The following is a 23330-nucleotide window of genomic DNA, read 5'->3' as shown; positions in this document are numbered from 1 at the left end:
CACAAAGTTCCTGTATTTCATGTGATCCATGTGTGTGTATATGTCTGTAATTTCGTTCTGTTGTGTTGTGCTTTATTTCTACCAGTATATGCGTTGCATTGTGCGCTGGGATTCGTATAGGGTGATGTTGCATAAACTCTTTAGCCATCACGTGTCCATTGACACTTCGAACTAAGGTGAGACCCAATTAAATAGGGATGTACTTGAATGCTGCAGTATATAAAACAATATAATATGAAACTGATGTTTACGAAATGAACTCATAACACAATGGAATTTGAATGGTATAGTGTGAATACCATTGGGCCAAGTTGTCTCTGTAGCACTAGATGATATAACATTCTTCACTCCTCCATTTCAAACTGAAGAAAGACTCTAGTCCCATTGTCCCATGAAAAAAATGTGGTACCGACGTGCTTCTCAAATTCGTGGACAGTTTGGGGTTGACCGCGTGTAGGGACGACAACAGCACACCGTTCTTTTGGAGATCCGCGCTCTCCCTCTCTCTCTTACGCATACACGTACTCTCTCTCTCTCTCTCTAACATGCACGTGTACAGACACACACTCTCCCTTGCTCCGCTGCCCCTCCTGTCCCTCTCTCTGTTGTCTCTCTCTCTCTCTCCGTGCCCCTCTAATTTTTTCTGTGCCCCGTTGAATTCCTCATCCAAACCTCAATCACGTATGATTGCGTAGAGTGAGAGAGCTCGAAAGGTGAGCCCATTCACGATTTCCTGTCGGCGAGAGCACACGCCACACATCCATACGGAACGCATTGGAAATACTCCTTTAGGCTACACCAATGGTTTTGTAGGCAATAAGAAAAAAGGCGTTTTGGGAAATCTTTATAGCCTACATACAGACAATAATAACAACAAAACGCATATTTGTTTTCTCTCATCGTAAAAGCCCAATCACCATGTTGCTGCTGCCTTCTCGCAGACCATTATCTTTCCCGGACAGTGCTCGCGGGGTCTGCTACTGGTAGAGGGGCTGGCGCGCTGGCACAAATGCCCGTAGTCCTCGAGAGCGAGTGGGGCAGCCAAATAGACAGTCGCCTAGCTCTCGTCGCCTCTCGATTCGGCTTAATACGTTGAAAAGTTATGAGGCGTTGCATTAACGCTGCTGTTGATGAAAGTGTTTACAGTGAAGTTTAAGGTGTCTCGAATGCATTATGGTGCTGGATATTTTGCCACTTACCGACTTTCCGTGCACATGAGGATTGCACAGAGGGGTCAGTCGATCTTGTCAGATTTGGCGCCATTCAACCGGAATACCTGAGACTCAATTGTGTGCACGCACGCTCCGGCAACACACAAACTTATTTACCACTGTTGTAATTTTTTTTTTAAATAGCCTACATTTTGTAGCCATGCTTTTATCCATGCGTAAATTGGCGGCATATGTTTTATGAGTCAATGGCATTTGACGCTTTCCCTGCAAGGAATTTGTGACTGTAGGCTGGTATCGTTCCCCAGGATGCAGTATAAAGCCCGATGATGCGCGGGACTTGGTGGATTTTCTAAAGGGGATCGGAATGACATTTGAGTAAACCCCCGTGGACCGTAATTTCGATTTTCTCCACCCGGTTCTTTTTGCACCAAACAGCCGCACACAACTCGACATCTGTCCAACGATTCTGGGTTCGGTTTCGGTTCGGCTCGCCCGCGAGGGAGATGGCCGCAATCGCCAGCTCCTTGATCCGACAGAAACGCCAGGCGAGGGAGTCAAACAGTGACCGGGTCTCCACTACTAAACGGCGCCCCAGCCCCAGCAAAGACCCACGTTCCATATGCGAGCGGCATTTCTTGGGGGTCTTCAGCAAAGTCCGTTTCTGCAGCGGCAAGAAAAGACCAGCCGCTCGGCGGCGACCAGGTCAGTGCTGTAGTTTTGTGTGCAACGGTTTCCCCTGCCTCTGCCCCTCGACCGAGCCGAGTTTAAGACACTACTGCAGTCGAAGGCTCTAGCTAGCCTATCTAAAAAGGCTGCAGGTAGATTTATCCGCGGTGCCTGAGAATGCGATGCGAAAATTCCACCTGTTCCATAGCTCACATAGCTCTGTCGAGAACCACCGCAAGACACTACAGTTTACCCACATCCTACCGTATCAGCCTCAATGTAAAACTATGTAGATGTTGTGACGTTACCAATATGTATGTTATATTGCTGTGGTCAGAATGATCGTTTATCTTGGCACCATTATTGCCATCCTATCATATAGTCAAATGCTGTGCATTTCTATTAGAAGGCAAGGCAAATATTGGCTTACATATATTAACATATATTTTTAATCCTGATTTTTTTTTACATCTCCCTTGCCAAGTAGAATAATGATACCTTAAAGAATTCAATAATGAATGCAAATTGAGACTTAGTGAAGATTAGTTGCACCGCAGTGCACCAAGGCTCTTTTGAGATTAAATGTTTAATGGTAAATGTTTATTGCAGTTTAGTGAGGTAGCTATAGTGATTAAGAGGCTACCCAGCCGAATTGATGGACACAGGCTCCGTTCCTACTATGCTACGGTATCATTCTTCCCATCCTCCTGGTGCACAGATAAAGAGGAACTGGCAAATCATTCCTTTCCTTATCGAACCAAAGGCTGTCATGTGATGTACAGCAGGTGCACCATCCCCACAGACAGACAGGGAGACAGACAGACAGGCCAAAACCACAGACAGGCAGGCAGGCAGACCAGAACCAAATACAGACAGACAGAACAAAACCACAGACAGACAGAAGAGAAACACAGACAGACAGACCAGAATCACAGACAAACCAAAACCACAGACAGAGAGACCAGAACCATAGACAAACTGACAGACCAAAACCACAGACAGACAGACCGGAACCATAGACAAACTGACAGACCAAAACCACAGACAGACAGACCGGAACCATAGACAAACTGACAGACCAGAACCACAGACAGACCAACACCACAGACAGATGGACCAGAATCATAGACAGAACAGGACCGTAGACAGACAGACAGAACAGGACCATAGACAGACAGACAGAACAGGACCATAGACAGACAGACCAAACTGGACCATAGACAGACAGACAGACAGACAGACAGACAGACAGACAGACAGACAGACAGACAGACAGACAGACAGACAGACAGACAGACAGACAGACAGACAGCACATGTCCTTTACCTCATATCCCTATACTGCTATAATGATTTTAGCATTTTGACAAACAGCCAATGCTGGAGGAATTTGTCTGTTAAAAGAATCTTGTTTTTCCTTTTATCCCCTGTAAGATGCACCCTCCAAACCTCCACAGGTGTCCCGTAAGGGCGGCAGGCTAGGTTAGTAGCTCAGCCTCCATCCGTGTGTGCTGTGTTTTTTTCCGTCTCCACCCCCCGCCCCATCTCGCGCCCATGTCGATACCCCTGTTGCGAGGGAGGGGAGGTGGGTGGGTGATGGCTTATAGCACCTGTCTGGTGCCGGTGACCCCTCTGCTGATTTGTTTGACACTATGCTTTCAATTTTTCTTTTTGTATTTTTCTTTATTCCTTGTAACGCTCTCTTCCAGTAGTCTCTTTGTCCTTGGCTACTCTCTCCCTCTCGTTTCTTGTCTCAGTCTTTCAGTTCGTATGTGTCAGATCAGTTTTTATTCTCTCTCTTCGTTTTCCTCCTCCAGTGTGTCTTTGTTTGTGTTTAACATGTGTGTCACATGTGGAGCATTGCTGTGTGACTGGGTGGCGGTCTGTTTATTTGTGTGCGTCAACCTGCTGTGTTTTCCCTGTCTAACTTGTCGACGATCGCAGTTGAGGTGATCATTCGCCATTTCATGGTCATAACGCCATTTGTCAACATACCCAAATGTCCCTGTGTATGTCTCTGCATCGGTACACGTAAAGTTGTGCAATTTTGAATGGCTCCAGTCAGCATTCATACACACAGGCACATTCTCCCGTACTAGGCATATCCCAAGCGCAAAAACAGGTCATTTGCTCCTTCACTGTCCACCCGTCTCTCTCAAACTCATACTTAAAACACTCCCTCGCCCTCTATTTCTTTCTCCTCTCACACATACCAGCATACTTCACTTGCACGTAACCGCACCCGTGCACACAACACAACGCCCAACACGCACGTCCATTCTGTTTCCCGCCCCTCTGAATGGAGCTGACGTGCTCTGCTGTCAGGGATTACTTAGCCCTTTATTTACAGAAGTGCAGTTATCACATGTGATTTAGTGAGGTCCCCCCAGCTAGCCCCCACTCTCTCTGCCCTACCCATGATGGATGATGGCGGGCCTGTCCCAGAGATTGATGGCTCCACCCCCGAAGGGAAGTGAGTTGTGGGTTGATGGACAGAATAGTGTACAGCTGAGGCGACATGAACCTCCACTGCTGCGAGGTCAGCTTGCAGGCCAACCCTGGGCTCAACTACAGTATGGATCAAATGCCACTAATCTGCTCCAGGACCAGCTTTGGAGGCCTACAGATCCACTGTGGACACTAGCCATGATTCTGATGCTACACCATCAGCCTTATCTGAACCCGTCCACATGTTCCCACTACACCTCTAAAGATCTGATCTTGATCAATGAATGGTTTGTTTAATTTAAAGACCAAGAAAATTCAATTGAATAATGAACTTGCATCCAAACACAATTTTGTTTGTTTAGCAAAGTGAAGGCAAAGTGAAGGATTAATTATTTCCAGATTGCGACTTTCACTCTCAGTTTGATGATGAACGTTATTTTAAACTTTCACAGATTATACGATGGTTGATCCAGTTGGATCACAACTGCCTTCATTTCAACCGTGCTTCAAATTAACCTTTGCATGACTCCATAAGCAGCATCACTTCCACAATATACAGTGCCTTTGGAAAGTAATCAGACCCCTTGACTTTTTCCACATTTAGTTAGGTCACAGCCTTATTCTAAAATTGATTCAATCGTTTTTTCCCCTCATCAATCTACACACAATAGCCAATAATGACAAAGCAAAAACAAGCTTTTAGAAATGTATGCTAATTTATAATAATAATAAAAAAGGAAATGGCACATTTACATAAGTATTCAGACTCAGTACTTTGTTGAATCACCTTTGGCAGTGATTACAACCTTGCGTCTTCTTGGTATGACACTACAAGCTTGGCACACCTGTATATAGAGAGTTTCTCCCATTCTTCTCTGCAGATCCTCTCAAGCGCTGTCAGGTTTGATGGACAGCTATTTTCAGGTCTCTCCAGAGATGTTCGATCGGGTTCAAGTCCGGGCTCTGGCTGGCCCACTCAAGGATTTTCAGAGACTTGTCCCGAAGCCACTCCTGTGTTGTCTTGGCTTTGTGCTTAGGGTCGTTGTCCCGTTGGAAGATGAACCTTCGCCCCAGTCTGAGGTCCTGAGTGCTCTGGGGCAGGTTTTCATCAAGGATCTCTGTATTTTGCTCCGTTCATCTTTGCCTTGATCCTGACTAGTCTCCCAGTCCCCTGCCACTGAAAAACATCCCCACAGCATGATGCTGCCACCACCATGCTTCACTGTAGGGATGGTGCCAGGTTTCCTCCAGATGTAACGCTTAGCATTCAGGTCAAAGAGTTCAATCTTGTTTTCATTAGACCAGAGAACATTGTTTCTCATGGTCTTAGAGTCTTTAGGTGCCATTGGCAAACTCCAAGCGGGCTGTGCCTTTTACTGAGGAGTGGCTTCCGTCTGGTCACTCTACCATAAAGGCCTGATTGGTGGAGTGCTGCAGAGATGGTTGTCCTTCTGGAAGGTTCCCCCATTTCCATAGAGGAACTCTATAGCTCTGTCAGAGTGACCATTGGGTTCTTGGTCACCTCCCTGACCAAGGCCCTTCTCCCCCGATTTCTCAGTTTGGCCAGGAGGGCAGCTCTAGGAAGAGTCTTGGTGGTTCCAAACTTCTTCCATTTAAGAACGATGGAGGCCACTGTGTTCTTGGGGACCTTCGATGCTGCAGACATTTTTTTGGTACCTTTCCCCACATCTGTGCCTCGACACAATCCCGTCTCGTAGCTCCACGGACAATTCCTTCAACCTCATGGCTTGGTTTTTGCACGGACATGCACTGTCAACTGTGGGACCTTATATAGACAGGTGTGTACCTTTCCAAATCATGTCCAATCAATTGAATTTACCACAGGTGGACTCCAATCAAGTTGTAGAAACATCTCAAGGATGATCAATGGAAAAAGGATGCATCTGAGCTCAATTGTGAGTCTCATAGCAATGGGTCTGAATACTTATGTAAATAAGTATTTTTTAAATAAATTAACAAACATTTTTCTAAATCTGTTTTATCTTTGTCATTATGGGGTATTGTGTGTAGATTGCTGAAGATGTTTATTTATTTAATCAATTTTAGACTAAGGCTGTAACGTAACAAAATGTGGAAAAAGTCAACGGGTCTGAATACTTTCCAAAGGCACTGTAAGTGCTCCTTTCATGCCTCTGCTGTTCAATCCAAATCTAACACGTGCTTTCATAAAGGCCAAATATTGAACGACCAAAAATCCCAAATGCAAGATAGTTTACTCAGAATCTATTTTCACTGCTAAGTGCTACCGGTGATGAGCTCCATCGAAATGAAACTATCCACACAATCAAAATAACTGCATGTGAATCATTCCTGAGAGTTCGCAGATGATTGTTTCTCACAGCGTGATCTTCTAGCACCCCCACCCTTTCCCAACGATAAACAGTCTCATTCACACATACATTTTTTTCTTGCCTTGGGAGAGACGACTCCTATAGCCTTGGGCTAAAACTCCGTATCCACCTGCTCCCTCACAAGTGTTGATTGCTGCAACCTGAGCCCAGCGCTAGCTCGGCTCTCCTCCAAATATCATCAGCACCACCAAGTTGGAAGGTAACTCAGAGTTATTTATAGATGGTATAACATTTTGGGCCGACTCTCCTCAGGATATAACCATAGCCTTTTGATTGGGGATCAGTTGTGGTGTTGAAAGCCCTAAACGGCACAATCAACATACAGTTGTGGATTTTTGTTACTCAAACCCACATTATGAAGTCCCGGCTCACCAACGTTACCAGGCCCATCTAGGAGCAAACAGTTACTTAGGGCAGAATACCAGTTTGAGATTGTGCACAACTGTTGTTTTTGCACAAATATCCCAACGACATCAGGTCATTGTTTACCCAAAAGATAAAGTTAAGCACATAAAAGGTTAGCATTCATCCCTTGGTGAACAGTGGCAATCTGAATATTCCCACAAGGCAATCATCTGATAAAAATTGTGAAGAACAGGCAAATCTCAACCCTCAAAACCCCCAAACTTAGGCCAGTTGCTGTTGCACCATAATATACTGTATTACATTTCAGATTACATCATTACCTTCAAGAACCACTCATTAACATCACCAGTCTACAAGAGTGCTGTAGATATACATCATTGTTACAGATGCATCCGGATTCGAGGGTCAGTTTGTCATATAAATGTTAGGAGATACCTTAGCTAGCAAGTTGGCAGTACAACAAGGTAACAGTTAAGATGCGTAGGTTACTGCCGTGACTACGAGCCCACCCATTGATTCTCTTGAATTTTCTTGTTCTACGCCAAGTCAATTCTCACCCCTGACCCCAATCTGGTACCCAGGCTTTTTACCGTTAACCACATCCCCAACATCTGTTTAACTAGTTTGTCAATGTGAGCAGCAGTGGCGAGGTGTGACGTGATAGGGGCGTGGTCTGACGTGCCCCTGGGGGGTGGGGCGTGGTGGGGGTCTGTCCTTTGTTTCAGAGCCGCAGCTGAAAGGCATCGTGACACGATTGTTCAGCCAGCAGGGCTTCTACCTGCAGATGCAGCCGGACGGCTCTATCGATGGCAGCAAGGACGAGAACAGCGACTACAGTGAGTAATTGGGTTCGGCACTACGACTCCCAGCATGCCGCATGGTTACCACTAGTCACTGGCCCAATTCCAATTTCTTAAAAGCGTGTCCTTCCTTTTCTCGACAGAATACTGGTTAGACATGATTTGACAGGTGAACGCAAGGGCTCCACCACATAGCTTTCACCTGTCTAGTCATTTCTAATCAGTGATTACTTTAAGTAAGGAAGGAAGGAAGCACTTTTAAAGACTCTGAACTGGGATACTCACGTTACCCCATTTAGTATGACTTCCTTTACGGTATGGTATGATCAAAGCATGACAGACTTGCTAAGCTAGCCAATTTGGCCTGCTATTTAGTATTTACTGTGAAACAAAATGTGTGTGCAAATGTGTGTGCAGTTTTGTTATAGTTAAGTGCTAACATCTACTGCCAAGATATATAACTATGTAAAATACACCAGCTGCGAACAATCAATTGGGTCGAACTTTTAAACAATGTCTTGCAGATTAGCAATTTGCATATATAATTTTTTTGCCTCTTGTGACAGTTTTAGACAATATTACACATCAGTGTAATATTGAGAAATAAACAGCCTAGAGTTTGTGTCAAATCCATTAGAATTTTGATTGAAAAGAAAAACTATTTGGATTAAAATTTTCATGTCCAACTGAGAACACTAAAAAATGTTTTTTTTATATCAAATTGAAGCACCTCCCGGCGCCTAGAAAAACATCCCTTGTGTGCCACTGTGTGGATGTAAGTACCACATTAACCAGGTTTCCATTCAACCTTTTTATGCAAGTCAAGCACTTTGGATAAAGAATGTCAAAACGCCTGATGGAAACAGAAAATGTGTCAGTAAACGTTCCAATTGTCGACAAAACAAAAAATGCTAGACCAGGTAAGGATCTTTTTGTCGGTAAAATGAATTATGCGAGAAATGTCGGTAGAAATGCTTTTATGGACAAATATTTATATAATAACCATATATATCGAAGTCAACTTGGATTCACGCGGTGACGTGTGGTCCTCCCACTACAACTTGTCGGGAAAGCATGCAGTTTATTAGGCTACATTAAATAAGTTATAGTTCTAATGAACTTCACAGGGTGGTGAAAGTGCAAGGTGGTGAGCTTGATGCTCCTTTCCAATAAATATCGAGGGTCTTATTCTGGTGACATAATCATCGATGCTTAGCTGCCGTTTGACAAATTCAAATAATTTTGCTCTTTTGTCCATAATTATCTCATAATGTAGGCTATACCCACACTGTATCTGTGAGCTGTTGGCTAGAGCACAAGTGCCAATACCAGAGTGGGCACACGCTATATAACTCAACATTTTTGGTGAGAAAACCATATTTAACTTGTATTTTTTATTCAATGTATGGGAATTTAACCGCAAAAGGTATTTTTATGTGCATCACATCATCACGCACAGCCTTTTATCCACAACAAGTCAAATTCATGGTAAACCCATCTGGTGGGAAATTGCACATATTGTTTTAATGCAAATTTTTGAATATTTGCATGAAAATCTGTCACCAATTGGATGGAAACCTAGTTAGTGTTTTGATTTATTCAGGTCTAAAGCCTGTGATTATCACAACTGCACTTTCGCTGTGGATGTTCATGGCGGGGAATAAATCCAATCGAAGGAACTTAATTCTCAGGAGAAATCTGGTCCAAAGGATCATTCCACGAGTCATTTCCTTCCACTTTTACAGTGGTCGCTCGCTCCAAATCTGTTTGCCATGCACCGAAGCAGTAATCTTTACAGTGTCTCCCTAGGAACCTTGTCACAGTGAAGAAACAGCTTTCCCTAAAGGAGTCACCCTGGAGGAAAGTGTCTCAGGGGGTAACAGTCTCTGCATTGTGAACAATCCCTCAGGAATAGGGTAAGCCCCAGGATCAGTATTTATGTCGGACGAACAACAGCTTCCTAGTTGCCAGTGGCGCTACTCAAGGATTACTTTGCCCTCTAGGAACCGTAGTTGAGAGAATGCCAAGAGTGTGCAAAGCTGTCATAAAGGCAAAGGGTGGCTACTTTGAAGAATCTAAAATATATTTGTTTAACAGTTTTTTGGTTACTACATGACTCCATATGTGTTATTTCATAGTTTTGATGTCTTCACTGTTATTCTACAATTTAGAAAATAGTAAAAATAAAGAAAAACCCTTGAATGAGTAGGTGTGTCCAAACTTTTGACTGGTACTCTATATTATATATATATATAATATATATACACTACCGTTCAAAAGTTTGGGGTCACTTAAAAATGTTCATGTTTTTGAAAGAAAAGCAAATTTTTTGTCCATTAAAATACAATCAAATTGATCAGAAATACAATGTAGACATTGTTAATGTTGTAAATGACTATTGTAGCTGGAAACGGCTGATTTTTTATGGAATATCTACATAGGCGTACAGAGGTCCATTATCAGCAACCATCACTCCTGTGTTCCAATGTCACGTTGTGTTAGCTAATCCAAGTTTATAATTTTAAAAGGCTAATTGATCATTAGAAAACCCTTTTGCAATTATGTTAGCACAGCTGAAAACTGTTGTTCTGATTAAAGAAGCAATACAACTGGCCTTCTTTAGACTAGTTGAATATCTGGAGCATCAGCATTTGTGGGTTCGATTACAGGCTCAAAATGGCCAGAAACAAAGAACTTTCTTCTGAAACTCGTCAGTCTATTCTTGTTCTGAGAAATGAAGGCTATTCCATGCAAGAAACTGAAGATCTCGTACAACGTTGTGTACTACTCCCTTCACAGAACAGCGCAAACTGGATCTAACCAGAATAGAAAGAGGAGTGGGAGGCCCCGGTGCACAACTGAGCAAGAGGACAAGTACATTAGAGTGTCTAGTTTGAGAAACAGACGCCTCACAAGTCCTCAACTGGCAGCTTCATTAAATAGTACCCGCAAAACACCAGTCACAACGTCAACAGTGAAGAGGCAACTCCGGGATGCTGGCATCAATTTAATGTTATTTTAATGGACAAAAAATGTGCTTATCTTTCGAAAACAAGGACCTTTCTAAGTGACCCCAAACTTTAGAACGGTAGTGTATATGACAATTGTATCAATTGTGTAATTGCGTGAGATGATAGCATTTTGCAAACCATCTCCCCCATCGCCCCAAGATGAATGGCTCTGACCACAAAAGTTTTACTCCACTACACGCTCTACTGCTTTGATTGGTGTAACGTTAGCTAGAAAAAAGTGTCTATCCAGATATTGAAAAGGCACATGCAAAAGAAAATCCAAGGATCTTATAGGACAAGAACTGTGACTTCCTTTCCTCTCTGGAGCAGGGCTCTGCTGAAAGGAGTGATAACTGGAGTGGTGTTAAGTGTCGAGGAGGATCAACTGAAGTTCGCAGTGTCTGTGACACCCGCCGTTTGGTGCGACGCAGACCCAGTGGAGAGTGTGGTGAAACAGAGAAGACACTTTCTGTACTACTGAGTTCAGATAAAGATAAAGTTAAGTTAGGATGGGTCCGTTATCCCGTGAGAGCTTTTGTCTCGAATCCATTACGTTGTTTTAGGTGTCAAGCTTATAGTCATGTGGCAGCAGTGTGTATGAGGGAGTTTCCTAGATGTGAGAAAAGTTTTGTGCGTAAACTGTAGGGGTTCCCATGGTGCTGGAGATCAGAGGTGTCTGGTGAGAGAAAGGCAGGTTGAGGGTTCCAGGATCCGAGTAGTACAGAAGTTGTCGTATGATGAGGCAGTGAAGAGAGTAGGAGAGAAAGATGGGTCCAGGGTGAGGGATCTTAAGAGGCTACCTGTGAGTAGACCGAGGCCAATAGAGGGATAGGAATAATGTGCGTCAGTAAGGTTGTTCTTTTGGCATTCATGGCCACGGTTGTCAATTGTACCGCAGGACTGGAACGTAAATCACAGAGGATAGATGTTGTGGTGGAAGCTGCAGAGAAGTACTTGGGTGTACGCAGTGGCGATTTTAGCAGATAAATCTTGGTGGGGCAAACAAAAAAATATGTGGGATGCATGCCAGCATAGCCACTACACAACACAACACTAAACAATACATTAATTGCACTATAACGGTGACAAACGGTTAGGGCCTACATAAAGCTGTCCCAACAGCTGTCCCAACACCTTACCACTGCTACACCTAGCGGAGCCTTGTCTGGCAGCGAAACAGTTCATTCATCCTCATTTACTGCATTTAAAAAAAAAACATAGCTGATATGGCTGACTTGCTTAAACAAATGTGGTTGAGATGTACAAACTATGGCATAAGGGGACGACAAGCGGATAAGAGGCAATCCGTAATTTCGATTAAGACATTAATGAGCGAGCGATGACGGACGTAATCAATATAACTATTTGTTCAGCACTTTTGAAATGTACAGGGACAGAATTCAGAACATGGGCCGTTCTTCCATTGTACTCCCTGTACACCAAGTCAGAACCGTAGGATAAATAAAGGGGGCATATAAGCAGACAATGAAACTCATTTTCGATGATTACATTTCTCTAAAACAGGTTATAGGCTATATGTGCACCACCAAGAAAGAACAGTAGGCGAAATTAAGAGGTGAAAATAGACCAAATTATTAGAGTGAACCAGTTTGGGTCTTTGCGTGTCAAAAAAAGATACACGTCAAATAACACTGATTCCTTCCAAACCACTCATTGTTGAATTTGCGATTTCCAATTTGTTGTGTAATGTTTATAGCCGATGAGCACCGATACATTTTATCTATTATTTCTCGTCATTATTTCTCTTCATTTGACAAGGATTAAAAAGGATTTGCCAGTAGATTGTCGACTTGATTCATGATGATGACCGCTAGCTAAGATTTTGAAAGTAAGATGTTGACAGGATCAGCTACTGTACATACAACGTGATTTGATGTAATTTTATCTGTGGCCAATGACCTTGAGCCTTCTTGGCTCTTGGCTTCTTGGCTCAAGGGCTCGTCTAATGTAACTCTATGGCAGGACCCAAAGGGTATAAATGTTCGATGTCTACCCTTACTAAGGACTTAGACCTGAAAGCCAGTTTCTCATGAGAGCCAGTTTCATCATAGTGCTTGATGGTTTTTGCGACTGCACTTGAGGAAACTTTCAAAGTTCTTGAAACTTTCCGTATTGACTGACCTTCATGTCTTAAAGTAATGATGGACTCTTTGCTTATTTGAGCTGTTCTTGCCATAATATGGACTTGGTCTTTTACCAAATAGAGCTATCTTCTGTTTTCCACCACTACCATGTCACAACACAACTGATTGGCTCAAACGCATTAAGGAAAGAAATTCCACAAATGAACTTTTAACAAGGCACACCTGTTAATTTAAATGCATTCCAGGTGACTACCTCATGAAGCTGGTTGAGAGAATGCCAAGAGTGTGCAGAGCTGTCATCAAGGCAAAGGGTGGCTATTTGAAGAATCTCAAATATAAAATATGTTTTGATTTGTTTAACACTTTTTTGGTTACTACATGATTCCATATGTGTTATTTCATAGTTTTGATGTCTTCACTATTATTCTACAATGTAGAAAATAGTACAAATAAAGAAAAAAACTTGCATCTCGAGTGGCACTGTGGTCTTAGGCACTGCATCACAGTGCTATCTGTGCCACTAGAGATCCTGGTTCGAATCCAGGCTCTGTTGCAGCCCGGCCGTGACTGGGAGACCCATGGGGCGGTGCACAATTGGCCCAACGTCGTCCGGGTTACAGGCTGACTACACCGTGCGCTCGCGTTGCAAAATAAATGTAGAAATCTATACAATTCAATTATTGCACCCACACTGCTCGCGCGCGCCAACGAGCATCTGAGTTTGTCATTCAAAATACAGCAATTCTTTCCCCACCCACAGCATTATCCCACAATGCACCATCATTTACAGTATGCTGCAGTAAAACATTTCTGAGTATTTTACTGTTGATAATACCCCAAATGACCGTATAAATGACCGTTTTCCATTACAGTGTGGTTTGGGTCAGTGGTATCTCGGAAATCTTCTCAATACCCAGTAATGCTGGCCCAGGGATGGAGGAGTGCAGTAAACTGCAGTAAATAATTCAGTAAATAGAACTAAAAATACCTCCTTCTCCATTTGTACCAAATTAATAATTCCCTCTGCGAGAAGCTTCATGTTCAGCGACAGACTGAAGACGACACAGAGAGGGAAGGAGAGAAAAACCTGGCCTAGCTGGCTCATGATGTCTTAATGCTATAATTTCTGTTTAAGAAGTTATTGTATAACCAGATTGCAACCAACTGCACTGTTGTTCATCTGAAGTGCTTTTACTGATTGGAATGATTGAAAATTGCACTTTGGTTCATTCAACCTTCTATTCAATTTTTCTGAAATCAAATTATGGTTTTGTCAGATCAATGTGATTGTTAAAAATTGAATGAACACTTCTAAGTTGCTTTCAACACCTTGCGCATGTGCGTTGAATTGCGGCGGGGGCAATATAGAGGCGGCAGCCTATCAGAGGAGTTGGAGGCATGGCTAATTTGGGGTGTGGCTTTCAGGTTGTAATTTTATACTAAAGAGCCTGATAAGGTTTCTGTGTTAAGGTAGCCTTTGCTTGGTTATGATATTGTGCTTGCTAAATGTGAAGGTCTTCTGTAAATAATATTATATTTTATTATTACAATTTTTCAAGTTGTTGAATAAACTTAGTTTACAGGGAATTTATTTCATTCCAAAGTAAAAACAAGATGGTTTGTATTTACATGAAATATTAGTCTGTATTTGTTATTTATTAGGTTTAACCAAAGGGGAAAAGTTGAACTTGAAATATAGGTCGGTTAATAATCAAATATAACAGTTGACATTGAATCATATAATTGGTTTCAACAAATGTAGTTTCTTTCAATTGGGAAAGACAAACTCATTCACTAGTAACGATATTTTGGTTGTTATCTGGTTAGATATCCAGATTACAACCAGATAAAAACTGCTTGCTAAAAACCTTTCCCTAGACAACCACTATACAACGTGCCCATGATGTCTGTTTTTCCCATTGGGGGAAGGATAGAACATTTTTAGAATACAGTAAGAGAGAGCTGGAGAACTGTTGAGCAATAGTTACTAATAGGCATGTAGGGAAGGGAGGGAGGTTTGAGAGAGGAGAGGGAGAGAAATGGAAAGTGAAAGCTTGGCATTCAGATCCTATTGATCTGTGTGATGGATTATTAGAATAATAGATTACCTCCACCCTTGAACCGCTCGACCTCCTGACCTCTGCTACATTATGTGATGCCGCGATGGCAGGAATAATTTACTTTCAGGAGACAGTTTGGTTGTACTTTTGGGATCAGCGGAAAAAACACTAACTGCATACTAGGTGTGACCAGCTATGGTGAAACCAAACAGACATTTCAATTACATTTATTTGGCCTCTAATTTTCCTCCAATAAAGAATGGTCCATGCTTATTCTTTAGGCAGCAAGCTGAAGGCAAATCTGACAAGGATAAACTGTTGATTTCAGAGAACAGGAGGAATTCATGCACAAATACAAAACATTCTGTTTAATTATCCAAAATTAGGCATTTGGTTTCTAAATGTCATGATATTTGTTGGTGGGTTGATAGAGCTGGTTTAGGGTGCAGGCGGCTGCATTTACAGTACTGAGTGGGCGTTTTATTGGTAATATGATTGACTGGTAGGTTAGTACACAATTGCAAGAGAGTGCTGGAAACCACCATTAAATTCATTAACAACCGTGTTCAATTTTGAGTCAGCAACCCGACACTAATTTCATCGCGTATTCGGTTGATCGCTCCTCTATAAGTACCTGCACAAATTGAGGCTCATGAAGACATCACTGGTTATGGAAGACCAACTCTATATACAGTGCTAGTTCTTCGCCTGCTCTATCATCTCCATGGCTAATGCTCTTGTTTAGCATTAGCTGTTAGTGCAGCTGAGAGAGCCTTCTCTATCTGTCACAGTAAGCCCCCCACTTCCTCCCACCAAATTTCACCCAAAGGATGTCCCTCAGGATTTTAGGAACTGCTCTTCCCATTTGCACGGCCCAGCACTTTCTAAACTGTCCCGGGGTTTTATTATCTACCGAGCCCATATTAGCGCATCAAAGAGGCTTACCTTCTCTTTTGGATTCGCCTTGGCCGATTACAGCTCCTTCAGAGGGCTGACATTCCTAGGAGTTGGCGTTCTTGAGTCACTTTGACACATTTGTCTGCCCTTTTGATGAATGAATATTTCTGGAAATCTTTTTACACTCGCACACGGCAGGTTAGGCCAGCTTTAGCTGGTGTCTGTCAGCTAAAGTTGCAATTATAGACGTGTGAGTTACAGGCTCGTCGTTAACGCTTGCCTAGTTAAATGAAGGTTAAATAAATAAAAATGAAATAAAAACTCGATGTTTGCCAATGTCTTTGCATGCATAAAGGCCATGATTTTTGAATCATTCGATAAAGTAGGGTTTTCTCTTACGGATTCGAATGTAGGACAGCTCCTGTCTCATTAGTTAAGTCACAGTTGTTGAACAAGTCAAATGAGAGCTCTGGCAGCTATTAATCATTTCATGATTTCTACTCCACACATCCTACCACTTCTCTGATCTCAGGCAATGGCAATGTAGGTCTGTCTGAGGGGACTGCATCTGGTCTGATTGAACCCTACAATATGTCTAGGTCTGTCTGAGGGGACTGCATCTGGTCTGATTGAACCCTACAATATGTCTGTGCGTTTGATGGCTGATGTAGCGGCAGCTCTCGTCCAGAACATTCTGTCTCACGCTCATGAAGTCATGCCCAAATCCTCGGCGAGACAAGTTTGGTCATCAAAGCAACAGAGGCCTCCGTCAGAAAGTGCAACCGAGCGAGGGATGAATGAAAGAGAGAGCGAGAAAATGGAAGAAAGAAAGGAAACTATGAGGTGCTGGACAACCCCCGCCACATTGGGCCCAGAGTACAGTAGCTGAAAGATCCAACAAAGCCCTTTCAGTGTAAGTGTATCTCCTGCCTCGAGATCCTCAGGGGACAATTTATACTATAGCTAGGCGAAAGCGGCATGTCGATTTTTATTGAGTGAAATTTAATCTGCTGGGCGGACAGACGTGTGTTGGCACCTCTCCTCTAATCCCTGTGAGCTTTATCTAAGCTTTATCTGATTCCGTCACCACTTACAATCTTCTTAGTGCTCGTGCTGTATCCCTAACCACTCGACATGGAAATCCACCACTGGAGGAAGTCCACTTTAGGACAGAGTCCACCTGAGAGGGATGTCCACGTTTTGTCAAATATTTGCTCTCAGGGAAGACCACTTCTACAAGGAGTGTCCACTTCAGAGGGGATTCTGCCTCAGAAGGAAAAGACATGCTGTATAACTGCAATGTCAGCCACTGTTCAAAAACGCCACTTTAAGAGGTGTCATACAGGAACATCCGTCAGGTCACACTGGTGTCAGAAGTGGGATCCATCTCCTGGGTAATTCAGTTATAATTGCGCACAGCAGGCCGTTCACAGGAACAAGTTAAATACTAAAAGTGCAAGGTCAAAAGGTCTCAGATGAGTAATACCTGTCTTTTCTCTCTCTCGCTCTTTCTCTCTCTCTCTCTCAATCTCTCTCTCTCTCTCAGCCCTGTTTAATCTAATTCCTGTGGGTCTGAGGGTGGTGGCCATCCAAGGGGTGAAGGCCGGCCTCTACATTGGCATGAACGGAGAAGGATTCCTCTACAGCTCAGTAAGAGCCACCGCCTCTCACAGGCGTGTGTGTATGTGTGTTTGTGCCTGTTGGTTTATGAGTCCATGTGTGTCTTTTAGTGTGTGTATGAATACATGCTAATGTTGTGCAGTGTGCATGCATATGTTTTTGTATTTGCTGTTCTTGTTTTGTTCTGTAAAAGGTTTTCCTTCATTGTACATTACCACATTCATTCTACATTGATACATATTTCAATTTCTTTATTTTTGTGTGGAGCCGTGTAAAACACTTGTTTTATTGTGCAATAATTGCTACCTTGTTCATTATTTCTTTCTAGTACCGTGCATGCACTTAATGCAAAAACGGGTTTCACTTTAGAAAAAAAGACCAACTGCCCCTAAAATCAAACTTCTCCTTTGACAACTGCCTATGTGGCATCGATATGTGTCAGAAACATTTATTCTTGTGTGAAATGTATTTATTTTTTACATTTTTTATTATTATTATTTTTTTCTCCCCAATTTCGTGATATCCAATTGGTACAGGCTTGTCCCATCGCTGCAACCCCCGTACTGACTCGGGAGAGGCTAAGGTCGAGAGCCATGTGTCCTCTGAAACACGACCCTGCCAAGCTGCACTCCTTCTCGACACACTGCTTGCTTAACCCGGAAGCCTGCCGCACCAATGTGTCAGAGGAAACACCGTCCAACTGGCGACCGTGTCAGCGTGCATGCACCCAGCTCGCCACAGGAGTCGCTAGAGTGCGATGGGCCAGATCTGTAGTGACGCCTCTAGTACTTCGATGCAGTGTCTTAGACCGCTGCGCTACTCGGGAAGCCCTCTTGTCTCAAAATTGACTACAAAGTGTAAATAGGATAGTTTTGGTCATGAAGTCAGTCTCGTCCAAAACAGAGTTTGTAAGTGAGTTCGTCACGACTTACTGGAGGGTTGCGTATGGGCTACTTACAGTTGAAGTTGGAAGTTTACATACACCTTAGCCAAATACTTTTAAACTCAGTTTTTCACAATTCCTAACATTTAATCTGAGTAAAAATCCCCTGTCTTAGGTCAGTTAGGATCACCACTTTATTTTAAGAATGTGAAATGTCTGAATAATAGTAGAGAGGATGATTTATTTCAGATTTGATTTCTTTCATCACATTCCCAGTGGGCCAGAAGTTTACATACACTCAATTAGTATTTGCCTTTAAATTGTTTAACTTTGGTAAAACGTTTTGGGTAGCCTTCCACAAGCTTCCCACAATAAGTTGGGTGAATTTTGGCCCATTCCTCCTGACAGAGCTGGTGTAACCGAGTCCGGTTTGTAGGCATCCTTGCTCGCACACGCTTTTTCAGTTCTTCCCACAGATTTTCTATGGGATTGAGGTCAGGACTTTGTGATGGCCACTCCGATACCTTGACTTTGTTGTCCTTAAGCCATTTTGGCACAACTTTGGAAGTATGCTTGGGGTCATTGTCCATTTGGAAGACCCATTTGCAACCAAGCTTTAACTTCCTGACTGATGTCTTGAGATGTTGCTTCAACATATCCACATAATTTTCCCCCCTCATCATGCCATCTATTTTGTGAAGTGCACCAGTCCCTCCTGCAGCAAAGCACCCCCACAACATGATGCTGCCACCCCGTGCTTCACGGTTGGGATGGTGTTCTTCGGCTTGCAAGCATCCCCCTTTTTCCTCTAAACATAATGATGGTCATTATGACCAAACAGTTCTATTTTTGTTTCATCAGACCAGAGGACATTTCTCCAAAAAGTATTATCTTTGTCCCCATGTGCAGTTGCAAACCGTAGTCTGGCTTTTTTTTATGTCGGTTTTGGAGCAGTGGCTTTTTCCTTGCTGAGCGGCCTTTCAGGCTATGTCGATGTAGGACTCGTTTTACTGTGGATATAGATACTTTTGTACCTGTTTCCTCCAGCATCTTCAGAAGGTCCTTTGCTGTTGTTCTGGGATTGATTTGCATTTTTCACACCAAAGTACGTTCATCTCGAGGAGACAGAACGCGTCTCCTTCCTGAGCGGTATGAAGGCTGCGTGGTCCCATGGTGTTTATACTTGCGTACTATTGTTTGTACAGATGAACGTGGTACCTTCAGGCGTTTGGAAATTGCTCCCAAGAATGAACCAGACTTGTGGAGGTCTACAATTTCTTGTCTGAGGTCTTGGCTGATTTCTTTTGATTTCCCCATGATGTCAAGCAAAGAGGCACTGAGTTTGAATATAGGCCTTGAAATACATCGACAGGTACACCTCCAATTGACTCAAATGATGTCAATTAGCCTCTCAGAAGCTTCTAAAGCCATGACATAATTTTCTGGAATTTTTCAAGCTGTTTAAAGGCACGGTCAACTTAGTGTATGTAAACATCTGACCCACTGGAATTGTGATTAAGTGAAATAATCTGTCTGTAAACAATTGCTGGAAAAATTACTTGTGTCATGCACAAGGTAGATTGCCAAAACTATAGTTTGTTAACAAGAAATCTGTGGAGTGGTTGAAAAACGAGTTTTAATAACTCCAACCTAAGTGTATGTCAACTTCCGACTTCAACTGTACATGCCCACTTTTGCCGATGATGCCCAAATTGCCCAGAAACAACACATTGTGGTCTTTCCTCAGCTGCCATGTGGACATTTGTTGTCAAGTTTGCATATGGGTGACACACACGCACATTTCACTCGGCAAATTGGAGGGACAATTTGCTTCCATAAAGTTGAACAAGACTTCCAATGCATTTCAACAATATTGCCAAATGGCCAAGAATGGATTTCCTCCGACACGGTCACTTCTGCCGCATGTCAACCGTGAAACCGCTGGTGTTGGTGAGTACTTTAGCAAAGTAGATAGCTGGTACTAGCTAGTAGCGACGTTTGGTTATACAACATTATTTGATCATGCTAGCGAGCCAGGCTAACTATGATACCACAGATGAAAGAGGAATGATACTGTACTGTAGCTAGCTAAATACATAGAGCTAACGTGTAATGTGATGTAGCTTGTCAGAGGAAGATGTGCAGCTCATGTTAGCTAACTACCTTGCTAACAACAGCTAACTGTAGCCCATTGGCATTTAGGGTCAATACAGGGCAGGCACTTGGATAGTAGCTCTCTAGCTAATCAGAGGATGTAGCAAGCTTGCTTTCAATAATGTCTCAACGAACTGGCTAGTTAACGTTAGCTGGCTGGCCAACTCATTTCAACTCAGGCAAAGATTTGCAAGAGTTAGCTAGCTATCTAACTAGCTAGCTAGCATTTGGTGTCTTCGTCTGCTAACCCAAAACAGCATGCCTGTTCTCATAAAAGTCGATTGTGTATTTTCTAGGGCAAAAATAAATATAGCTATGGCTCTGTCAGCAAGCATTCAGCAAAGTACACAGTTGGTTGCATATTAACTGTCAGCATCACCGGCCTTAATCTATTTTGTCGTGGCAGCCCCTCTATTAGCATATAAATTACTTCCAAACTAAAGTAAGTTATTTTTCTCACTAAATGTTTGTTGATATTTTATTTCTTTCACAGGCTACGTACAAAACCTACCATATCAGGAGCTGTTACAGAAGGCTGAGGCAGTGGCCAGACACCAGTCCTGCTTCAGAGTAATGGAGGACACTTGAATAAGGTTGGTCACATTTGATTTGGTTAAAAGTCCTGGAATTCACCTAACCACCATTGATAATGTAACCAGTGCTGTATGATGGAGGAAGGCCCCAAAAAATCAGAGGAAGGCCCAAAACATTTTCAAAGACTCCAGCCACTCAAGTCATAGACTGTTCTCTCTGCTACCGCACGGCAAGCTGTACCAGAGCGCCAAGTCTAGGACCAAAAGGCTCCTTAACAGCTTCTACGCCCAAGCCTTAAGACTGCTGAACAGTTAATAAAATGGCCACCTGGACTATTTACATTGCTGCTACTCACTGTTTATTATCTATGCATAGTCACTTTACAAATTACCCTGACTAACCTGTACCCCTGTACATTGACTCGGTACCCCCTGTCGATAGCCTCGTTATTGTTTTTATTATTATTTTTTTTCTTCACTTTAGTTTATTTTGTAAATATTTTCTTAACTCTATTTAATCAACTGCATTGTTGGATAAGGGCTTGTAAGTAAGCATGTCACGGTAAGGTCTACACATGTTTTATTCACCGCATGTGACAAATAAAATTAGATTTGATTTGTGTACAGTATGTGTGTCTTGTATGTTGTAAGGAGGTGCCCCCTTCCACTGTGCCAATGGTCTACTCCTGGGCCTGAGTGAGTAATGTCAACCAGGCAGTGCCATGCTGGCACGTGACCCTTGTGAATTAGCTGTGAATCATAATCTCTGATTGGCTATGTTCAACAGTGTATTTACTGTTGGCTTCCATGACTGTAAGGTGACAGACTTTCTCTCTCCCTCCCTCTGTGATATACGAGCTGGGTCAGATATAGGAGCCTAAGTCAGGCTCCTTTATGACCAGTATCTGTGACAAGAGGGACCTGGAGCCGATCTACGCTGCCACGGACTTCAGGTATTGGCAAACACCTCAGAAGGGACAAAAGCTGATAAGTAATAAGAGAGGACGTCACAAGTATTTAGTAATATCACTCTTTCAATACATGTCACTCATCAACTCTTCCTTGTTTTACTACAGATGGAGGACAGAAGAGATTCTTTTGAAATGGAGTCCTCAGGTTGATATTGATGTTTGAACTGGGACAGAGATCTTGCACTCAAGCATTCAAATTATACAAGACATCTACTACTTGTTGTGGTCTTTTGTTATTATTGAATCGGACTGTACTATCCATGGGGGGGGGGGGACACACACACACACCATACAAAAAGATATAATATTTGCACATTGTTATATTAGCAGAACACTGCTTCTACAGTGTTATGTGAAGTAGGGTTTATTCTACATGGAAGTGTTGCACTTGAAAGTTATCTACGTAAGTGGCTCTGGATAAGAGCGTCTGCTAAATGACTAAAATATCAAATGTAATAAGTTCAGTAGTTGCACTCTTCTAATATTACTGATTAGGCTACTAACCTTCTGGAGGAAGCTTTGAATAGCCTACAGAGCCTACAGAGTGGTATGAGAAGTGCGCCATCCTCCACATCAGCCAGTAGTTATTGAACTCTGCCTGCTGGACCCATGGGTTGAAGCGAACTCTGTCATATCCAGGATGGAGTGTCATGCACTCCACTTCTCCTGTCCCCTGACAGCACCTGTCCAAAACTTCTAAAACATGACATAGATGGAAGGGACTTCATCACCCACTGGAGACTTGAAGACAACCTCACCCAGAGAGCTGTACATCTCAGATTTGGCCAAATAGAATGCCATTCTAGTTCTGGTTAGACAGCTGAAGTTGTACAATGCATACAACATATTTTTATTTGCTAGGCAAGTGCAGGCATACTGTCTTAATCAGCACATCAATATGATATTTACAGCATAAAATGTTTTGTCTTTGTAACACGAACACACATCATTTTGTTGTTGTTGATAAATGTATCTACACTCAAGCTTGGTGATATTTGTGTGAAGTTGACATGTAGCTTACACCTGTTGGGATATTAGTAGATCTAACAGTGGGCATAAGAAGAGACGAGATGAGAAAAATTGTGCCAGTTAAAGAGCTAGTGTTGTAGGAGAGCTGAGCTGACTCGACCGGGCATTGGACTCACAGTTGACACCATTTCCACAGTAACATGTCTTTACATGAAGTGATGAAACATTGAAACTAAGTTGCAAGGTATTTTGGTAGCAAGGTGTTGTAGAACAAGTGTCTTATGAAACGCATACCAGACACTGG

At 42.7% G+C, this 23330-nt stretch overlaps 1 protein-coding gene and 1 long non-coding RNA gene across 3 annotated transcripts in view; both read left to right on the top strand.

The window, feature by feature from the left end:
• The first annotated feature begins 1675 nt into the window (after positions 1-1675).
• LOC120055738 (fibroblast growth factor 12) overlaps positions 1676-23330 on the top strand; it is a 35756-nt gene continuing 14101 nt past the window's right edge. Inside the window, exons 1-4 of one of the 2 annotated variants that reach the window (XM_039003674.1) lie at positions 1676-1874; positions 3272-3319; positions 7749-7859; positions 17443-17546. In XM_039003674.1, the coding sequence (XP_038859602.1) occupies positions 1676-1874; positions 3272-3319; positions 7749-7859; positions 17443-17546 (462 nt within the window). The remainder of the gene's footprint in view (positions 1875-3271; positions 3320-7748; positions 7860-17442; positions 17547-23330) is intronic. The other variant, XM_039003675.1, reaches the window with a different exon arrangement.
• LOC120055739 lies at positions 20000-22273 on the top strand. Its single transcript, XR_005477724.1, has 4 exons — positions 20000-20349; positions 21047-21146; positions 21945-22039; positions 22163-22273. It is a non-coding gene; the product is annotated as an uncharacterized LOC120055739 (long non-coding RNA).

Source organism: Salvelinus namaycush, chromosome 11 (assembly GCF_016432855.1).
Source record: "Salvelinus namaycush isolate Seneca chromosome 11, SaNama_1.0, whole genome shotgun sequence".
In the NCBI taxonomy this organism is placed as follows: domain Eukaryota; kingdom Metazoa; phylum Chordata; class Actinopteri; order Salmoniformes; family Salmonidae; genus Salvelinus; species Salvelinus namaycush.
The sequence above is the reverse complement of the archived record's forward strand: the minus strand, read 5'-3'. Positions and strand labels throughout refer to the sequence as shown.